The 21,716-nt window shown below is 39.8% G+C and overlaps 1 protein-coding gene across 5 annotated transcripts in view; it reads left to right on the top strand.

Annotated features, from left to right (window-relative positions):
- Positions 1-21,716, top strand: part of RGS7 (regulator of G protein signaling 7) — a 497,889-nt gene that overhangs the window by 361,429 nt on the left and 114,744 nt on the right. For all 5 annotated transcript variants that reach the window (XM_045084652.1, XM_045084650.1, XM_045084651.1 and 2 more), the window contains 2 exons: positions 6,105-6,211; positions 11,592-11,643. In XM_045084652.1, the coding sequence (XP_044940587.1) occupies positions 6,105-6,211; positions 11,592-11,643 (159 nt within the window). The remainder of the gene's footprint in view (positions 1-6,104; positions 6,212-11,591; positions 11,644-21,716) is intronic.

Genomic DNA, 21,716 nt, shown 5'->3' with positions numbered 1-21,716 from the left:
CCCTCTCATCTGAATACCATTCTATGCACCAATCACGCATGTAAATCTAACAGTCTTGTTAGGAAGCAGTGCATTTTGTACAGTGATAGAAAACCCAGTTATTCAGAGGGATGTACTACTTGTGAAATGAACATCCTGATATCATGTAGTTATTATGGAACACAGATTTTTTTAAGGTTTTATTATTTATTTGAGAGCGAGAAAGAGAGAGGAGGGCCGAGGGAGAGGGAGAATCTCAAGCAGACTCTGCGCTGAGCACAGAGTCTGACCTGGGGCTCAGTCTCACCACCCTGTGAGTGTGACCTGAGCTGAAGTCAAGAGTCAGAAGCTTAAGCAACTGAGACACTGGGTGCCCCTTATGTGACATAGATCTTAAACCAGTTCTCCATAACAATAGTGCATAGATCTCTCTCTCTCTTCTTTTTTAATTTTAGCTTTGCTCTTCCTATTTAAGTAATTTCTTAAGGTGTCATACCTGCTAATCTTGGACATGTAGACTATTCTCTGCATGTCCAATAAGGGTAACTGAGCAAAATATGCTTCCCTAACAATTCATCTGTCTTCTCACTGCTTGTCCCTGTGATTCCTTCTTCACCATTGCTTCTAAGCCTTCTCAGCTCACTGTGTCCTCATCTGAACCAGGAGCTTTCCCAGTGGTATCTGGCATTGTCGGGTTTTAGATCGTAAACCCAGTTTGCAGAATATATTACCTTTGGAAATCTTTCTTTGTAACTATGATACCCAATCTTTGGGATTTGAGGTAGCGTTCTTTGCTGTCGAAGAAAAAATGGAAGTGTTTTCCAGAGTGCATTCATCATCTGCACACCAAAGACCCCCAGTCAGATCACCTGGAGGACTTTAAAGATGTTGGATGGTGAGCGTTGTACACCTGTAAGCTTCAGTCAACACCAGCTACCGGTTTCCTTGTCGCCTTAGCCCTGGACTAAACCAGACCAAGGGACTCCTGAAGTGTCCTTTTGTTTAAGGATCAACTAACTGATAATAACTCAAGGTTATTCTATTATCATCGTTTTACAGATGAGTACCCTGAGGCCCACAGAGTATAGATCTTTTGCCAAGTCACACAGCCAGCAAGTGAGGGAGTCAGGATTTGAACCCAGGCTGCGGGCTTGCACCATCTGGCTTCCTCACCTCTGTGCTCTGCTCCTTTGTTTGGAAATATTACTTACTTGTCTTAATGACGTAGCACGTGCTCAAAATTGATCTAAACTATGCTTCTGTTTTTATTTCTTCCAAATAGAACCTATTTTATCTTATCTATTCTGGATTGCCCGTGTTAATCACTTCTACGTCCTGATTAGGATTGCTAAAAAGCAAGTAGCCCTTGATTTTTCTATGTGGAAATGGTGCTTTAAAAATAAATAAATAAATAAAAAGAAGGAAAGCCCAGATACTTAACTTCTTTCATTAGCTCTTACTGCTGAGAATATGGACTTACATCAGAAATTCCTAATTATAGTAAGAGTTTACTTCTCTTTGGCCCTGGAGAATAAAATGTGCTGCGTATCTGATTTTTCCACATGACTCATCTCACCTTTTCAAGCGCCAATTCTAAAAAAAAAGTTATAATATTCTGAAGTATTTCTAAAGTGACCACTTCCCTGTCTTCTTCAGCAGAGGGTAGTAAACTCAACAAAATCTTCATGATTCAGGACCACCATGATGACTGCCTGTTATTTTACAGTTCAGTAATTTACCTCTGTCTGTCTGCTTTTTAGCCTTTTCTCTCTCTAATGTCATCAGCTGTCATTTTTTTCTATTATGAGCAGATTTCCTTCTAAAATATTTATCTCCACACACGAATCATATTGACCCCATCAAGTAGGCTGTGTGCTAATAACAAAACAATTCCATTTGCTAACAGACAGAAAATAAAAATAAATAATGTGTGATAGGAATAAAAACATTAAATTTAGTGAGTTTTGTTTTATTATTTTCTTGACTCAGAGGCATTTTTATGTCACTTCAAAGTTATGGACTGTATTTGGGAGGACTGAGGCTGCCAAGAATTAGACCTCAGGATAAGGTCCAATAATAAATATTACTGGGTTTTGAAAATATGTTGTAAGTATAGAACTGAGTATAGAAATTTAGCACCAGAACAACACAAGCCTATTTTACAATATGCTTTTCATCCTATTAACTTTCTCAAATTGTGATTCAAAAGTAAATTACGTTATGCAGAATTCTCTTTGCTTTTCAAGGGTTTTGATAATTCTCTTGCTCCAGGGTTTGGGGTAAAGTAATGTGCTGAATACATCAGGCTTAACAAAGCTCTCCTCGCAGAGTAACAGTTGTTTGGAGATGGATTTTTATTTCTCAGTTTGTTCATGGCTTGACTGTCCAAGAGAAAAATAAAATGGGACTTTATGGTAGGTTTGTCATTGAACTTTATTTAGCTGTGTGGGTGACGTGAGTAAGACATGTACAAGATTAATTAGTGATTATTTTGCCGAGAAGCGGAATGTGGTGGAGCCATCTGGTGTGTCGTTACTGGGAAGGGCGACCTTGATGGATTACTCATTAAACTCTTTCAACACTTTGTTCCAAGACTGTCAGCGGTCCTCTGGATTCTTACTAGGATAAGGCTGTGCCGAGATTCAGAAACCAAGGACCCCAGGGAAGTGTAGCTCTGTCTTTATCCCCAGCAATAAACAGCTCAGCCTTGAGAACACTACCCCATGCCCACTCTTGGATCTCTCAGCGGTGTGTATGCCATTAATCTCACTATTACTTCTTCCTGTAGTAAAATGCCTACCGCAACCCCACCTCCAGAGCTTAGAAAAGTATCTTGGGACAAGATTATGAACATCTATCTGCCTTATCTTGGAGGAGCTGAACGAGCCACTCATCACAGCACAGAATAACTAGTTTCATCTTGTTTCATGCAGCACAACATTTTTCATATTTTTGTTGTGCCGTGGATTCATAAATTGACTTCTTCACTCATTCAGCAAATATTGGCTTAACAGCTACTTTTACTCTCGATGTGCTAAGTGCCAAACTTGCAGTTCGAAGTAAAGCAGACGCTCCACCCTGACTTTGCCTCAAAACATTTCTCTGGTCCTAGAACCAGGTTCCCGGTGGTCCTGTGACAAAGCGCATGACTCCTCTGTGATCTGATCGTGTATGGTAGGGCTACGTGAGGGAAAAACCAGCGGACACGGACCCAGCCCTCTAGAAATGTATGATCTATCTAGTGTATCAGAACTAATGTACAGATATGATCAGTAACTAATATGATCAGTATCTAATGCATAGATACTGAATCAGTATCTAATGCTTATATTCATTTGCTTCTATTTTTTTTTTTTCTACAGCTTCCTTATATTTTCCCTTCACTATGTTTTTCTAATCCTCATCAGCCCTTTAGCCACACCCCCACTGGTTTCTGTTGTTTATTTTATTTTAGTCCCACTCATTCCTATGATGAGACTTTGGCAGCCTTTTACTATTTATCTTCCTGGGCATCTCCATCTTCCTTTCTTGATTCCATTCTCTGCAAACTGTCTCATGGGCCATGACGCCATTCCGTTCCTGGAAAGTAGTGCTGACAATACTTTCCTAGGCCACAGACCACCAGGAGTGCCACAACTAGAGCCGGTTCTGAGGAGACAGGCGGGCCCCCTGACTTTGCGGTCCTGCCACAGAAGCAGCAGGTTGCTCTGACTAGGGCCGCCTGAGCGAGACCGGGAGCAGCTGCTCCTTGTTATGGGCCGGCAGTCCTTACACATTCTCTCGCTATTTCAGTTGTATAAATAATCCACACACTCACACACACGCATACACACAACGCGCACACACATGAATAGGTGCGCGGCTGGGTAGGATGCTATTGAGGACTGCCAGTTTCTCTCCCTCAGCCTAGTTGAGGCACAAATGTGCGAGTGGATTTCCTGACAGCACTTTGGATGAAAGTGACAAGAATTCATGTGTATGAATGAATACACATGATGCTTAACCGCTACCCTCTGTTGACGGCCTCCCGTGCATGGGATGCTATTCCAACTTCTTCACGTTGACTCTTGTTTCATTCTCATACCAACCCTGCAAGGTGGTTTTGCTGCCTTTATTAATACATGGGAGAGGCGCACAGAGTTTAAGTAACAAAGGCTAGCGAGTATCTCCAAATGTTTTGTTCTTCCTACAACACCCCACTAGCTCCTGAGTTTCAGCAAGAGTCCAGAACATGGGGGGATGTAACTGTAAGCAGCACAGGCTTTAAGAAGACCTTGACTTTGAGCTAAAAGGATGCAGAATATTGGATGATACTGATATTTTATCAATATCATTGATATTTATGATCATATATAATGATATATATTATTATGATATCATTTATTATATCATAATATCAATTATAAATATATCAATGGTAAATATGTCATTTGGTATATTTGATAAATGTATCAATGATAAATATATCATTTATATATATATGGTGGAAAAAATTGATCCTTTGTAGCAAAGGAACATTCTTTTCAGGGAGCGACATAATCGGAAGTGTGGATAAGTTGACAGCTGGGAACCTTAATAACAGTCTTCCAAGGGCATGGCCAAGAGGTTGATTGACAGTTCTTCTTAGTGACAAGAACAACACAGTGAGAGGCCAGAAGTAGAAGGAATTACCAACTGAAGTGTTTACAAGATGCTGGATAATAATTAAAAGGGACACCATGGTACCTCATGGCAGAGAAAATTTAATTTTTTGATAAAATTAAAAAATAAAATCTGTTTTTAGCCCACATCAGCATGGGAGGGTGGAGGATAAGGCAGGGTACTGTAGCAAGCTATCCAGTGACGGACTCAGTCCTGGCTGGAACATCAAAGCTCTCCAGGATCGCTTGCTGGAAAAACAGGTAGAGCCACACATTCCTGGAACTACTGAAAGAATTCTCAAGTTAAAGAACCACTTACTTGTCTAAGAAACAGAAATACATCCATAAGTAAGCTGCATATAAAGATGCAAAACAGATCCATCAATCTAACTTTCTGACGGACTGAAAAACGATTGTGCATAGGTCCATGGTGCATAGGTTGTGCATAGGTCCATAGGTGCATAGGTCAGGAAGCTTTATATTGTCCCCGCATGAATGCAATAGGAACTCTGACGAAATTTTATTAAGCATTTTAAGGGAAGAAATGGTTGACTACTATAAAAGGAGTATGAGTATCATAGTATTATGTGCCGACTGTTTCTTGGCCTTCTGGAAAAATGTAGTCTTTTCATTGTCCAATAAACCTCGGTGTCGTCCATATTGAGAACACTTTCTAGAGAGTGGTAGAAACCAGAGCAGTCCAGACAGGCACACGGCCAGAGGAGCAGCTTAATGGGCGCTTAGCACTCACATAATGTGGCATAAATCGTTCGTCGTGCCTTAACTTTCACTGATGACATCGTGTGATAACGATCCCTGCCATTAGAAAAATTGCCATTAGTATTAGATTATCCATTATGTAGGCTGGGCATGATGCAAGTGAGAACACCTTTAAAAAGTTTAAAGTGCTAGGGGCACTTGGGCAGCTCAGGCGGTTAACTGTCTGCCTTCAGCTCAGACCATGATTGCAGGGTCCTGGGATCGAGCCCCACATCGGGCTCCCTGCTCAGTGGGGAGCCTGCCTCTCTTCCTCTGGCTTGTGCTTTCTCAATCTCTCTCTCACAAATAATTCAATAAAATCTTTTAAAAAATAATAGTTTAAAGTGTTATATAAATGCCAAATATAATTGCTTGTGGAAGACTTTATTAACATTTAGCGAAATATATCCCTTCTATAGAATGAAGGAGTCAGATTCTGTGATTTCAGAATAGCCTTCCAGTGTCCACCTTCCATAGTGGTGTGCTCTCATGTGCTGGTCATCCTGGGTGTGGCTGGTCATTGCACACTCCTAGGAACCAGAATCACCTTAATACTCCCTGTGGGAAGAGCTGGAGAAAGAAAAAATTCAAAGCCAAGTTGTTTAGGATGCCAGGAATTTGGATGCAAGAATGTGCTCAAAAAGGAGCAAGATAAAATTCTACGCTCCCACAAATTAACATTTAAAAAAATGTTTGTGTACATTTTTGCTTGTTTTCATGAAACAGTGGAGGCGCTGCATTTGGGAACATTAATGGCTGCCCATGGCTATTTCTTTCCAATCTCGGATCACGTCCTCACGCTCAAAGATGACGGCACCTTTTATCGGTTTCAGGTAAGTTTAATGAAAGTATTCCTTAACGCTAAAAATAGAAGTCTGCATTCTGTTTGCTGATTGTTTTTACAGAAATTTTGGAGACATGACTTATTTTATTTGACTTAGTCTAGTTAGATACTAGTTAGTGTTAAATATAAGAAATCAATAAGCAGGGAAAGATAGAACGTGCTTGGTTATGATGATTTGTGAAAGCTAAATTATGTGATGATTGAAGTTATGTTTTATATTAAAGCTTGAGAAAAATCCTCTAGAGAGTGGTTTGCTGGAATTCAGGACAAGGAGAGTTCTTCACGTGTTAGCTGCCTTAGCCCCTGGGAAGGAAGCTGACAAGTGTCACTGACTCGGTTACACTCTGGAGCTCTGTCCCTGATATAAGACTGCCTTCAGTCCAAGGTCATTTTCAGATGAGGCAGATGCTCTTATGCTTTCAGAAGTGATTGTGGACTCTGATTTTGGTCCTTGAGCATGTAGCTGACACTCGAGTTCATAGTGACTTACCTGAAGTAAATTCTACATTTCATTGGGCAATATAGTTCATTAATAATGGGCTGGGGGATTCTAGCCCATAAAATTAAGACACATTTGGGGCGCCTGGGTGGCTCAGTGGGTTAAAGCCTCTGCCTTCGGCTCAGGTCATGATCCCAGGGTCCTGGGATCGAGCCCCGTATCAGGCTCTCTGAGAACCTGCTTTCTCCTCTCTCTCTCTGCCTGCCTCTGCCTACTTGTGATCTCTGTCTGTTGAATAAATAAATTTAAAAAAACCTTTAAAAAAAATTAAGACACATTTAATGCCAGAGTTCGAACCCTAGCTTTTAGGTATTTTTAGAGGATTCTGCCTATCGTCAGGCTTTTAGACATTGGAGTATGCTTTCTCATTTGTTCTAAATATTATTAGATTTTCCCTGTCTAAATAAATGACAAAATAATAACTTGGCTGCCAAAGAACTTCGTTGGACAAACAGAGAACAAACAGGGAATATGTTTTAAAAACATTTAAAGACCTTTGTCTTCTAGAACACTCTCTGCCACTTCCTCAAGAACTTTTTATCCAAGGCAAATAGTCACAGGCCTTTATGTACTGGATAGCTAGGAAATAAAGCATTCTCTTGAAATCACGATATCGGCCTAAGTTTTCAAGCAACAGAAATTAGTTAAATTAATTAATATTAAAAGGCTTTAAAATAAAGGAACATCATCCTTTATACAGTTAAAGTAACTTACGGTCCTAAAGGTAGCTTTTTTTTTTTTTTTTAAGATTTTATGTATTTATTTGAGAGAGAAAGTGAAAGAGAGATTGAGCATGAAAGGGAGTAGGGTCAGAGGGAGAAGCAGACTCCCTGATAAGCAAGGGGCCCGATGTGGACTGGATTCCAGGATCATGACCTGAGCCTAAGGCAGTCGCTTAACCCACTGAGCCACTCAGGCACCCCCACCAAAGGGAAATTTTAATAAATAAAATTATTAGTGATAAGTAAAATATTTATATATTTGCAATACTTTTTTGATTTTTTAAGGTAATTACTTTTCTGCTACTGCAGGATTACATTTTCCATATAATCTTGCTTTCTTTGAAAAAGTTTTAGAGACTAATAAAAATCTCACAAATTCTGAATGAAAAGATTTTTCTTTTTACAAAAATAACAGCTTTTATCTATCTTAACAATCAGTGGTACCACTAAAATCATCTCTGTGTAAAAAAAAAATATCAATGAGAGAAGCATTGGATATAGTCTGTTTATCTCCAGAGAATTAACTAATTTAAAATTGTTCGTTGGGATGCCTGGGTGGCTTAGTCAGTTAACCATCTGCCTTTGGCTCAGGTCATGATCCCAGGGTCCTGGGATTGAGTCCCGCATCAGGCTCCTTGCTCAGCAGGGAGCTTGCTTCTGCCTCTGCCTGCTGTTCTCTCTGCTTGTCCTCTGTCTCTGACCAATAAATAAATAAAATCTTTGAAAGAATTTTTTTTTTTTCCTTAAAGCAAACTAGCTCAGACATTGACCCAAAGTTTGTGGTGATGTTTTGAGTTAACCTAATCTGCAATCTTTAACTCTGCTCTTGTGGTCCCCAGACTGAAATCTGTAGGCAGATAAGGTTTACATGGCTTAGTCATGGTCACGGGTCAAAAATGTGCAGGGTTGGGAATGGGCCACTCTGTATTCTGGAGGAAGTAGAGACTGTTTTTAAAGAGCTTTAGAACAAGACAAGGGAATGAGTGCAAGTGGTATAGGCAGAAGTTTAACAAGTTTTCAGTGTGCGTAGGCAGATGATAAATAGTCTTTCAAATTACATTAATTAATGTTAAATATTAAATGTTAAATATTTTAATGATCTATTTACATTTGAAATAGGCCCTAAATATGCCGTATTTGTAAATCTAATAAATATAAGATCTTAAAACCGAGATTTAAAAAACAAACAAAGGACACTCCAGACAAGTCAGGGATAATTGAATTCTGCCTTCCTGTCTGTGAAGGCATTAATCAGTTTATATTTGATCAGCCCTAATAATGGAAAACACATTATTGTTGTCCAAGGTGACCACTTCCATTTTTGTGTTGGTTCCAAGCAGCAGAAAGTTCTCTATTACGTTGAGCTGAAATTCAGCTCCCTGGGAGGATTTTTAAAAACCATGAATTAAAATGGGAAGCTTGCACTGTCATGTTTACTGTTCCTCCCGTGAATGACTGAGATGCTAACCATCATTAGGAATCTGAAGAAGCTTCAGGGCACGAGTTTGAGACAAACAGAACTCTTCATTTAATCTCATTGATATGCCACAGTATGTAAATTTGTCTCAATTTCTCAGCACATTTTTAATCTTGTGATTTCTGTATTTATTGTAAACTTGCAATTGTCTAATTATCCTCTTTTCGCTAGCTGGAATTGAGATCTGACATGATTCTCCAGGCCCCTTCATGACTTTCATTACATTAGCATACATGCAAAGGTTATTAAGTAATGGCTAGATCAGTTTTATCATAGCTAAAGAAGCCAACTGTGAAAAAAAAAGAGAGAGAAGCTCAGACATTAAAACATCCTGGAGTCTACTTGAACTTTTAAAAGTAAATTTTTAGGGCACCTGGGTGGCTCAGTTGGTTAAACGACTGCCTTCGGCTCAGGTCATGATCCTGGAGTTCTGGGATCGAGTCCCACATCGGGCTCCCTGCTCAGCAAGGGGAGTCTGCTTTTCCCTCTGCCCTCCCCGCCTCGTGCACTCTCTCTCATTCTCTCTCTCAAATAAATACATAAAATCTTTTTAAAAATTTAGAAAATAAAAATAAAAGTAAATTTTTAAATTTTAACACACGATAAGCATTTGTCACTTAAGTTCTTTTTTACTAGAAATTAAAATATTTCCTAGAAAAAAATCTTGCAATATTTGTTGCAAATGTTGGTTTTATGGCACTTCCACATAATATCACAGCACAAAATACCTTCATTCTTTTATTTTTAGTCAGGAAGCCCTCACTAAAGTAAATGATAGAAGAATAAAGAAAAATGATAAGAATGCAGCTAAGAACATTCCTCATGGCTTTGAGAAAGAAGTATGTGTCTGACCAGTCTGACTAGAATAGATATTTTATTTTTTTTTTTTTTAAAGATTTTATTTATTTATTTGACAGAGAGAAATCACAAGTAGATGGAGAGGCAGGCAGAGAGAGAGAGAGGGAGGCAGGCTCCCTGCTGAGCAGAGAGCCCGATGCGGGACTCGATCCCAGGACCCTGAGATCATGACCTGAGCCGAAGGCAGCGGCTTAACCCACTGAGCCACCCAGGCGCCCCTAGAATAGATATTTTAAAAGTTAGATACGTGTACACACACACACACACACACACACACCCTCACAAAATAAAGGGGAAAATCCTTTTGAAAAGTACCTCATAGACTAGCGGCCCAAAAGACTTCAATTACTTTGTCTCCTGTGGTTCCCATAAATCCTGGCCCAATTTTACCAGCAAAGCTCTTGATTCACATGGAGATGGGGCCATAGAAATCCTTGATGTCTTCCTTGTCCACTGCTCCAACTCTCCCCACCCCACCTAAATTCTTGTTGTCATTTTTTTTTTAAGATTTTATTTATTTATTTGTCAGACAGAGATCACAAGTAGGCAGAGGAGATAGGCAGAGAGAGAGGAGGAAGCAGGCTCCCTGCTGAGCAGAGAGCCGGATGCGGGACTCGATCCCAGGACCCTGAGATCATGACCTGAGCCGAAGGCAGAGGCTTAACCCACTGAGCCACCCAGGCACCCCTCTTGTTGTCATTTTGTTCACATGTGTAACATCAGCAGATTTCTTCATTATCCTGCAGCAATTCTCAAGAAGGAGTAGAGGGTAAATCACAATCCCAGGGAGTCCCAAGCAGTTTGAAAAAGCTTTCCCTCAGAGCGTCAAATGGTTCTCCCCAGCTACCCTTTCCTCCTTGAGTATGCCTCTTCCGGCGGGAGACTTATCCAACAGTTACTCAGAGATCTCTTCGGCTATGCTCATTACACACGGGTAGCTGATATAAGTGACTAACAAATATGATTAAGCCCACAAGTTTGACATCTGCAGTGACTTGTTTCATCATCATCAAAGTTTGAAAGAGTAGACAGGTGGTCGACCATTTGCCTCCTGGTCTGGAACCTCGCGTGTCCATCTTGTGGGCCTAGAAAACCCCTATGAGAAAATACAAAATGTTGATGATACAGGGCTTTCCTGATCAATTTCTTTGTAGTTCTGCTGGTCAGTTTCTAGAATTTCACAGAATGAGATTTCTGTCGATCATGAGTCACATTAATCAACTAAAATTGATTAAATTGAAACAATATTCTAATTGTACTTGATTCTACAAGTAAAATTTGTTTTTGAAAAGTCACCTCTGGTTTCTGCAGTTTAAGAATTTAAAGCAATAACTGTTTTTATGGAGAAATTTTTTTTTTTTTAAAGAAGACAGGAAATTTGCTTAAGTCTAGTTGAGTGATGTTGAGAGCTGCCTTATATAATGAACAAAGCCAGACAAATGATTGCCAGATTTTAGGGAAAATTGTGATGCTTGAGCATGGATCTTCTGAAGGCAATAATGAAAGACTTGAAATATTTGTGATATTTAAATATATTTCATCCTGAGTCTTGCTGAATTTAATAGTCTGCTTTTCATCTTTTAAGTACCTCCTGGTACTATACACATGTGGAGACTGAACAATTGTTCAGCAAAGTAAATGGGGAAGAAAAGCCTTACACAAGGCCTCTTTGGGTGCTTTTCCTGGATTACAGAACATGCATTATCTGCAAACCATTCTGGGTAATTGCTGAAGAAGAACACAACTCGAAAACCAAGATCTCGACTGACTTCATGTGTATTTAACCTGGGTTCCACTTCTTTTTATTCCACAGACACCCTATTTTTGGCCATCAAATTGCTGGGAGCCGGAAAACACGGACTATGGTCAGTGCAATATCTCATTTTATTACAACAGCTACTGTGTATAGATGAGCATGTGCTCACATTTTATGGCTTTGTAACAGAGAAAAGAAAATCCGAGCTATCAGTATGGGACCAATATTTCGAACATTAAATTTGTGGATGGCTTCGTTTGGGAAGGGTTAGTCACAAACCTGGTGGCAAATTTTTCCAGGGTTTAGTGCCCCATGAAATCATTTAAAAAAAAAAAAAAAAAGAAAGAAAGAAAGAAAGTTTCTTCTGAATAGGTTAAAGAGCCATAAGCAAGCTTAGAAAGTTGTTCTTATTATTTCTGTAGCGTCTTGGTCCGCTAGAAAGAGCAGCAAGGGGGCTCAGAATTCCAGAGTGTTCAACTTTCCTCTCTCACTTAGCTTTGTGATCTGTGGTCAATCCCTTGACTTTCCGGGGCTCCGTGTTTCTCACGGTTATTTCAGGCACCCTCTGATTCTGTAGGTATGTTAAACACGGAGAGGCAAGGAAAAGGAAAGACGCAAGAGGAAGCTTAACCATGATAACTCACGTTTAGTGAGATTAGAACGAACTCCTTTCAACAACCATGATTTTAGTTAAGCCTTTCAAGGAAATAGGCCCCTAACAAGTACCCACCTTTTCACCTTTTCCTCCAGGGTAAAACTGAATGGTTTTGAAATGTCATTTCTGCGAATATTTGTTGAGGACTTTTTCCCATGTCAAGGGCTGTTGCAGGTACTGGAGTAACAAGGTGACCCTGACTCCACATGGTTGGGGAACTCATAGGCCAGATGAGATGAAAGAATGATACAGAAGGAGTTCCTGTAGAGTGCTGAGTGACTGTGACAGGGCGTCGGCAACATTAGGTACACGTGTAAGGTCATGGGGACTGGCCGTACTCCAGACATCCCAGGCGGATTTCACAGAAGAGCTGAGAACCATTTAAATTGGATTTTAAAGGAGGAGGGAGACTTGTCAGGAGACCATGCAGGGAACCCATTTGAGGCAGAGGGCCAGCATGAGCAAGGGCAGTGAGAAGCTTTGTAGCCGTCTGGCTTTCTTTAGCATTGCTCTTGGACAGACATGTTTATAAGAAGACCGTAGAAAAATCCTTGAAAACCAATGGATCACTCCTTCATTTTTGTCATCTCGGAAACTTGAGTTTCATAGTTCATCCGAGATTGATCAGGTGCCAGTCAAAGATTCAAACTAACATGGAAAACAACCCCAAAACTAGAATATTTATAAATGAATAGAATAGTTGATTCCAGCAGTGAGAAGGCTGATTTATTCATTCATGGCACACGTTCTTCAAAACTGAGGCCCTCAGAGAAAGAAGGTGTGTCTAGAAATGGCTGCTGGCGTATGGGGTCTGAGCTGGAGAACTTTGTGGAGATTTTGCCCAACCTGGGATATCACCTGAGAGCTGTCTCACTAAAAAGTATGGAATTCTAGTGGAGGAAACAGTTGGATGGCTGAGAAGAAGGCCTTAGAGAAAGACCCACATGCTGGCAGGCCAGACGGATCTGACCTCCAATGCTTTCGCAGCCTCACGCCAACTGTGTGACTTTGGCTGAGACCCGTACCATTTCTGAGACCCAGTCTGCTCACTTTTCAAGCAGAAATAATAATACTGACTTCCTTCAGTTGTCTAAATAATCCAAATTAATATGCCTGAGGGAGCTGGAATCGCTGCTCTCATATTCAGTCAATCTGAACCGTTTCGCGCTCCTCGTGGTTATTGCCTGGCTCGTATATTGCCTCTGCTCCTTGCAGAAAAGCAAATTCTTCTTCTCCACGTTTTCTCTGCACATCTTTCGTGTTTTCCACAAATATGTTAGTGTTCCCAATAACAGCTCGTGTTTCATTTCACAGTAGATTGATGGTCCAGCGCGAAGCCTGAGGAGATGGCGTGGCCTAACAGCAGATCAGTTCCAGAACATCCCTCCAAGCCAGTCATCTCACAGTGATCAGAGTCATTCAGTTTCCCATTAACTCCTGCCATGTCCATGTCAGAGAGGGAGTCGTCTTCTACTTTATGCCCACAGCTGGAGTGCCTGAAATTTGTTAACTAACCGTAGATGTAGCCTTGAATGATTATATTTGGGGTTTTTTGGTCCTGAATGAACATACACCGGCTTGTGTCCAGGTTGCTTGGATTATATACAAGTGAAGAATAAAGCAGTTATTCAGTAGGAGATTATGGGGGGGAAAGACCAGAAGGACACGATAATGATCTCGGATCCGTACCGCTCTTGCTGGCGATGATGCTGCATCTTCTTTCATTTTTCTCCTCAGGCACACGTAAGTCACAGCAGCAAGACAAATGACCCAGCTCTGAATCCCCTCCCACCGTGTGTGTAAAGAACACTGGCAGGAAATGGGGACCCCAGTTTATAAAGGCGGTAGTGATGCCATTGGGCTGTGGAGCCAAAACACAGTGGTTACTCAGACTGTCTTTTGTAAGACCACCTGGGGGCTGGCGGGAGTTTCATGCCTAAAGCACTTAGCTTAAAGCATGTTTTCTCTGCCTGTATTAGGATCCCAGGCTCTGTCTCCATCACCAGGCTGAACTTACCAAGGAGGTTCGATGCTTTGGTCTCATGCTTTTCCATGCTTACCTTGGTCTCATAGGAAAATAGAACACATTGATAACGTGTCGTGCCCAAGACAAGCCAGTGCGGGACTGCAGGGCTGCATAGCTAGGAACACCGTTCTCTGAAGGTCAAATTAGGGGAGATTTTGTGGTATTTTTCACCCAAGTACAGAAAGCATTCCAGTCCAAGACCGTTAAAATGGAGTCAGGAACGGACTTCCACAAGCAGGCCTGCGGCAAGAATGCCCCAGCACAGAGGCCTCGCGGTGAGGGCCGGAGGACAAGGCCCAGGGTAGCTCGGGAGAACTGTTCTGAGAAGTAGTAGCACAGCAGCAGTGTTGCAAACTGAAACAGAAGCCGTGACGGGATTTTTACTGCCATCTCTAGGCACACACATTCAGACAGCCCCCTCCCGAGGGCGGAGTCTCCAGTGTTCAAAAAGGACTAGCACCCCAAGTAATCAGGATTTCCAGGAAAGACAGGAGCTGATTCTAGCTGGATGACTCACCCACCCAATCCTAGCTCTCTTGGAGCCTTTCTTATTTAGTATTTCTGTCTTTTTTCAAGATTTGTTTGCACTAATTTGTATTCTTCTAATATTATATTTAAGTAATTTTTTTTTCCTGATTGTTAATTGTCTTTTTGGCACTCCCTTCACTTCTGCTCCCTAGGGACGTACCTCACTCATGTCATCCTAGGGGTAATGTAACTGAGACCAACACATGACAGTGGCAGACAGACCTTTGGACAATGGAAATTACTGAGAACTTTGCTTTTGGTTGTAGGACGACAATTTGTGCCTCAGAAAATATCCAACCAATATCCATCGTTCCTCCGGGACGATGTGAAGACTTTCAGGCCTATGAAGACAGAGTGTTCTTTTTGATCTCCTCCTCCTTACGGACTACATAACACTAAATGCCGCTTCTCAATACATGCTAAAATAATATTAAAAAGAACCTGAGAATTCATACACTTTTCATAGATACAGTAAGAGGCCAGCAGAAGAAAGTATTCTAGTTGGCCAATCACAGCAATTAATTCTTTGCTGATGAAAATGATCACAGCAGTTTTGATATAAATAGTAATTTTTCCTTCAGGGACAGATTTTAAGTTGCTCGGTTACCTTTGATAGAAAGATTGCTATATCAAAAGTTCTGTGTTTTGGGGAGGATTGTATAATTAATCAGAGAGATCAAATACACAATGAACCAATTTAAAAGAACTGCGAAGTCAACACAGAAGCAAAACCAAATAGCATTTACGGCTTCAGAACTGTGTCTCAAATGTTGGGTGACTGGCGAAATAACAGTGCTTTAAATGATTGTATATTGAATATTTAAAAATGGAGAATTCAGGATGCTGGGGAAAATGAGAGATCTTCACTTTTCTAAAAGCAGGCATTATTTAGTTTTTGACCTAAAACATTGCAAAGCTTTCCGATAAATCCATTCCCATAATTAATGAAATTGTAGAGGGGAAAGGGAGGTGCTTCAGCTTCATTCTTTTGGGAACTTAATTTATATGTTTATTTTATAAGAGCTTTAATTTAAAAGCCTCTGCAGTTCTACTTCACAGTCCTCCGTCGAACTCCCAAAGTCTCTGTCATTCAGTTTTTACGAATCTATCTGGTATATCTATTTTTGAGGCCATATGTTAGTGGCTTAGTTAGAGAAGAGATTTTTTTTTTTAATATCTAGTGTTTGGAGTGGCATAAAATGATTAAACAGAATGTGCAGTCCCATAAACCACCTCAGCCCTACTCACACGCTTCTGTATTATTAATACGTTACATGAGAGCGGTGCATTCATTACTACTGATGAACCCATATTGATGCATTATTACTAACTAATGTCCATAGTTTATGTTAGGGTTTAATCTTTGTATCGTACACTCTAGGAGTTTTGACAAATGTATTACAAATGTAATCACATGTATCCACCATTACCGTGTCCTACAAAAGAGTTCGACTACCCTAAAGATTCCCCGTGCTCTACCTATCCATCCCTCCGTTTTCCTTCCTGAACCCCAGGCAACCACTGTACGTCTTCCCAAATCCATAGTTGTTTCTTTTCCAGAATGTCATAGAACTGGGATCATCCGGTAGGCCGCCTTCTCAGACTGCTTCTGACACTCAGTTACGTACATTGATTCCTCCATGTCCGTGCATAATCGGATGGCTCACTGCTTTTTAGTCATGCGATAGTAGTCCATCGTATGAGTATACCAGCTTGTTTATCCGTTTACCAGCTCAAGAACATCTTGGCTGCTTCCACATTTGGTAATTACGAATAAAGCCGCTGTAAACACTAGTATTCAGTTTTTGTGTGGGCATTAGTTTTCAGCTCATTCAGAGAAATCTTTGGGAGAGCTATCACTGGATTATATGGTAAGATTATGTTTAGTTTTGTGAAATAGAGTCAAAAAGATTTCCATAGTGGTTGTACCATTTTACATGCTGACCAGCAACGGATGAGAGCTCCTCGCCAGTATTTATTGCTACAGTATTTTGAATTTTAGCCATTCCAATAGATGTGGTGTCTCATTGTTGAAATTTTTAATTCCCCAGTAACATACTATTTTTTCATATGCGTATGTGCATATGAATATTTTTCATATGAATATTTTTTCATATGCATATGTGCCAAGTGTCCATCTTTTTTGCTGAGGTGACTGTCCAGATTTTTGCTCACCTTTTAGTTGGGTTGTTATTTTCTTACTGGAAGTTTTAAGAATTCTTAGCCTGTTGTGAATATCAGCCCCTCATCAGATATGTTTTGCAAAGATTTTCTCTTCGTCTGCAGCTTCTGTTTTCATTCTTGAGTGGTGTCTTTTACAAATAAGTTTTAAATTGTAATGAAGGCCAACTTATTAATTTTTTTTCTTTCATAGATTGTGCTTTGGTTTTTATCTTAAAAAGTCATCACCAAACCCACGGTCACCTAGATTTTCTCCTATGCTCTCTTTAAGGAATTTATAGTTTTATTTTTTACATTTAGGTTTATGACTCATTTTGAGTTAAAACTTGTGAAAGTTGTAAGGGCTGAATTGAGTTTCATTTTTATTTTCTTTTGCAAGTGGATGTCCAGCTGTTCCAGCACCATTTATTGAAAAGACTCTCTTTCCTCCATTGAATTGCCTTTGCTCATTTGTCAAATAACAGTTGGCTGTATTTGTGTGGGTCTATTTCTGGGCTTTCTCTTCTGTTCCATTGATACATTATCTATTCCCTCACCAACGTCATAGGGTGTTGATAACTGTAACTTTATAATAGGTTTTTGAAATTGGGTATCATCAGTCCCCCAACCTGGTACTTATCCTTCAGTATTATATTACATATTCTGCATCTTTGCTTTTTATATAAACTTAAGAATCAGTCTTTTGTTATCCACAAAACTAACCTGCTGGGATTTGACGGGGTTACAGATCAAGCTGAGAAGAATTGACATCTTGACAATATTGAGTCTTCCAATCCACGAACATGGGTTATCTCTCCATATTTAGTTCTTTCTCCAGTATTTTTCATCAGCATTGTGTACTGTTTTTAGTAAAGGTCTGGCATTTGTCTCACTCTGTCTCATTTGTTTCACTTAGCATAATGCCCCTAGGTCCATCTATGTTATCATCAATGGCAAGATCTCATTCTTTCAGTGCTTTGCTGAGCACTGGCAAGTGCAGGTTTCTAGTTGTAGAATGAATAAGTCATGAGAACAAAAGGTACAGCATAGGGAAGTGGTCTGTGGTATTCTAATAGTGTTGTATGGTGATAGATGGTAGCCACATTTGTGGTGAATAGAACATAATGTTTAAACTTGATTCATTATTTCATACACTTGAAACTAATAATATAGTGTGTCACTATGCTTTAAAATTTTTCCACTAAAAATAAAATAAATATAAAAAAATAATTTCATATTGGCTAGAAGTCAACATAATAATATTTTGCATTATTAGTCAAACAATATGTTATCATTTATTTATAAGTGATATATTACTGGAAAAAAATCTGGTACCCATTTTGTTAAATTCTTACCTAAGTATTTTTTTTTTTAGCACACTATTTACATTTGTATGTTATTATCAATGGTAATATATATTTGATTTCTATTTCCATTTGTGTGTGTGTGTGTATTATATATTAGAGTTTTTGAGATGTTCTTTACTAAGTTGAGAAAGTTTCCTTCTATTCCTAGTTTGTTCAGAGCTTTTGGGGTGTGTGTGTGTGTGTGTGTGTGTGTGTGTGTCTGTGTGTGTGTGTGTTTAGTGAATGGGTGCTAGATTTTGTCAAATTCTTTGTTGGCATTTGTTGATAAGATCATACAGTTTTTATATGTTAGTCTATTGATGTGATGGGTTTCATTAACTGGCTAGTACTGAACTTATAGAATATTAGGAATGACTCCTTTTGCCTCTGTTTTCTGAAGTAATTGTGGGGAGTTGGTGAAAACATCTTAGCTTGGTACTTTCTGTTCTGGTAGGTTATCAATTATTGATTCAACTTGTTTAATAGATATAAGCCTATTCAGATTATCTTTTTCTCCTTGTGTGACTTTTCGTATATTGTGTCTTTTAAAAATTGGTATATTTTACGTAGGTTATCAAACTTGTAGACTAGAGTTGTTTTTAATGTCCTTTTACTATCTTTTCAAAGTCCATGTATCTACATGTCCAATGTCCATGTAGTGATTGCCATTTTTTGCTTACATTAATACTTTGTGACTTCTTTGTTTTTTCATTAGCTTAACTAGAGGTTTATCAACATTGATCTCTTCAAAGAACCAGCTTTCGATATTGTTGAATTTCTTTTTTGGTTTCCTGTTTTGGAGTTCATTGATTTCTGCTGTAATTTTTTAGTGTTCTTTTCTTCTGCTTGCTCTGAATTTAATTTGTTCTTCTTCTTTTTTTTTTTTTCCTTTCATTTCCTATATTGGAAGTTCAGTTTATAGGTTTCAGATCTTTTCTTAAATATATGCATTCAGTGTTACAAATTTTCCTCTAAGCACACTTTTCACTGCATATAAGATTATGTTAACTCATATTCTTATTGTCTTTTAGTGAAAATATTTTTTTAATGTTTCAAGATTCATTTGACAACATGTTATTTATAAGTGGTTTTTTTCCCATTTTATTTTATTTTATTTCTTTTCAGTGTTCCAGCATTCACTGTTTATACACCACACCCAGTGCTCCATGCCATACGCGCTCTCCATAATACCCACCACCAGTGTGCTGTTTAATTGCAAGCATCTGAGGGCTTTCTAGCAATCTTTCTTTTATTGATTTCTGGTTTAATTTCATTGTTGTCTGAGGGCATGCTTTGTGAGATTTCTATATTTTTTAAATTTATTTGAATGTGTCTTGTGGCCTAGAACATGATCTATTTTGGTGTGACATGTCCCATGGGAACCTGAGAAGGTTGTACATTCTTCTGTTGTTGGATGGAGTATTGTATAAATGTCAATCAGATCCAGCTGATTGATGGAGCTCTTCTGTTCGGCTTGTCTTTACCAATTTTTTGGCCGGTGGAGCCGTCAACTAGAGATAGATGCATCTCGAAGTCTTTAATCATACAGTGCTTGCCTTTTTCTCCTTGAAGTATCTCAGTTTTGCCTCAAGTACTTTCAGAGTCTTCGTCATTTGATGGCATATTTACAACATTCACATTAAGGAGATTATTAATATAGTTGGATTAATATCTGTCCCACTTGTAACTATTTCCTATTTATATCCTTTTTTGACTTCTATTCATTTTCTAACTTCTCTGGCTTTAATTGGGCATTTTATATGATTCCTTTTCTCATCTCTCTTAGTATATCAATTATATATATTTTTTAAAGATTTTATTTATTTATTTGACAGAGAGCGCACAGCAGGGGGAGTATCCAGGCAGAGGAAGGGAGAGAAGCAGGCTTGCCCCTCCCTCCCCAGGTCGGGAGCCCAACGCGGTGCCCCATCCCAGGACCCCGAGACCATGGCCTGAGCCAAAGGCCAACACTTCAAGACTGAGCCACCCAGGTGCCCCTGCTACACTTTTCAGTTGTTTAAAAATTTCCCTAGGGTTTTAAATATTCATTCACAACCAATCTAAGACCACTTTCAGAGAACACTAGACACTTTGCGAGTAATAGAAGCACCTCATGAGAGAACAACCGCACGTACTCCTCCCAGTCACACAACACTGCTGTCGCTCCCTTCACTCAGTACAAGCTATCATCACTGACTAGACCCTTGCTATTGCTATTTTGAACAAATGATTATCTTTTAGATCAGCTCAGAGTAAGAAATATGAAATGTTTTGTTTCACTGTCATTGATTCCTTCTCTAAAAGTCTTCCTTTCTTTTTTGGATCGGAGTTTCAACCTATATCACTTTCTTTTTCTCTGAAGAACTTCTGTTAACGTTTCTTATCAGGCTGGTCTACTGACAACAAATTCCCTCAGTTTTTATTTGTCACAGAAAAATCTCTGTTTCTTCTTCACTTTTGAAAGACAATCTTGCAGTAACGAATTCGAGGCTGGCGGTCTTTTCTTCGGGAATTCCCTTGCTCCAGGTGGTTTAGACCCTGGTATAACCCCAGTTTATCAGATACCGTAGTATGGTCTCCCCTCAGGAAAGCTTTGTTAAAAGAAGAACAGAATGTGGGTGTCTGGGTGGCACCGTGGGTTAAGCCTCTGCCTTTGGCTCAGGTCATGATCCCAGGGTCCTGGGATCGAGCCTGCTTCCTCCTCTCTATCTGTCCCTCCCCATGCTTGTGCTCTGCCCCCACATCTCCCCCCGGTTAAATAAATAAATAACATTAAAAGAAGAAGAAGAACAGAATGTCCTGGCTGTATTTTCAGATGGTTTCTGTTTCCCTCCTCTTGTTGGAAGCATGAGGGGGGTTTCCGAGATCCTCACTGTGCGAAGCTGGCAGGGGTAAAACTCACAAATGGGTGATATTCCCCCAACACTAACCCCCCACCCCTTGGACTTTTTAATGCTCTAGCATGTTCACACTTGAGCCTCCAGCAGTAAGTCACTTAGTTTTAGTTTTCCTACCCCGGCAGGGAGGTTTCTGCTCCAGGGAGTCGTGATTCTCTGTCTGTGTCTGACCGTCCTTCCAGTCTGGGGGCAGGGATTCCCCCTCTGTCTCCATTCCCGGATGGATGTAGGGAGAAACAGCTGGTTCTGACTCTGTTCGTCTTTTTTCGGTTTTGTGAGGATGGATGGGAATAACAATTTCCAAGCTGCTGACGTGCTAGACTGGAAACCAGAGAGCAGATTTTTATAGGGAAAAGGAAGAACTAATCACTACTGAGCAAGCTGTTCCTGTCTATTTGCTTCTGCTTTTATTTCATTTTGTTCCTTTACTATTTTATCATGGGACAGTCTCTGAATCAACTTCTGAGAGAAATGGGAAGCGAAGTTGGTTGTTTCTCTTCCACTGTTCTCCCTGTCCGCTGGCCTTTGGAGAGCGTCTGAGTCCAACCGTCAGTGTCCTGGAGAGTGTCT

This window comes from Mustela putorius, unplaced genomic scaffold (assembly GCF_011764305.1).
Source record: "Mustela putorius furo isolate JIRA1106 unplaced genomic scaffold, ASM1176430v1.1 tig00000785_pilon_pilon_pilon, whole genome shotgun sequence".
Lineage (NCBI taxonomy): Eukaryota > Metazoa > Chordata > Mammalia > Carnivora > Mustelidae > Mustela > Mustela putorius.
This window is presented reverse-complemented; position numbering and strand designations above follow the sequence as displayed.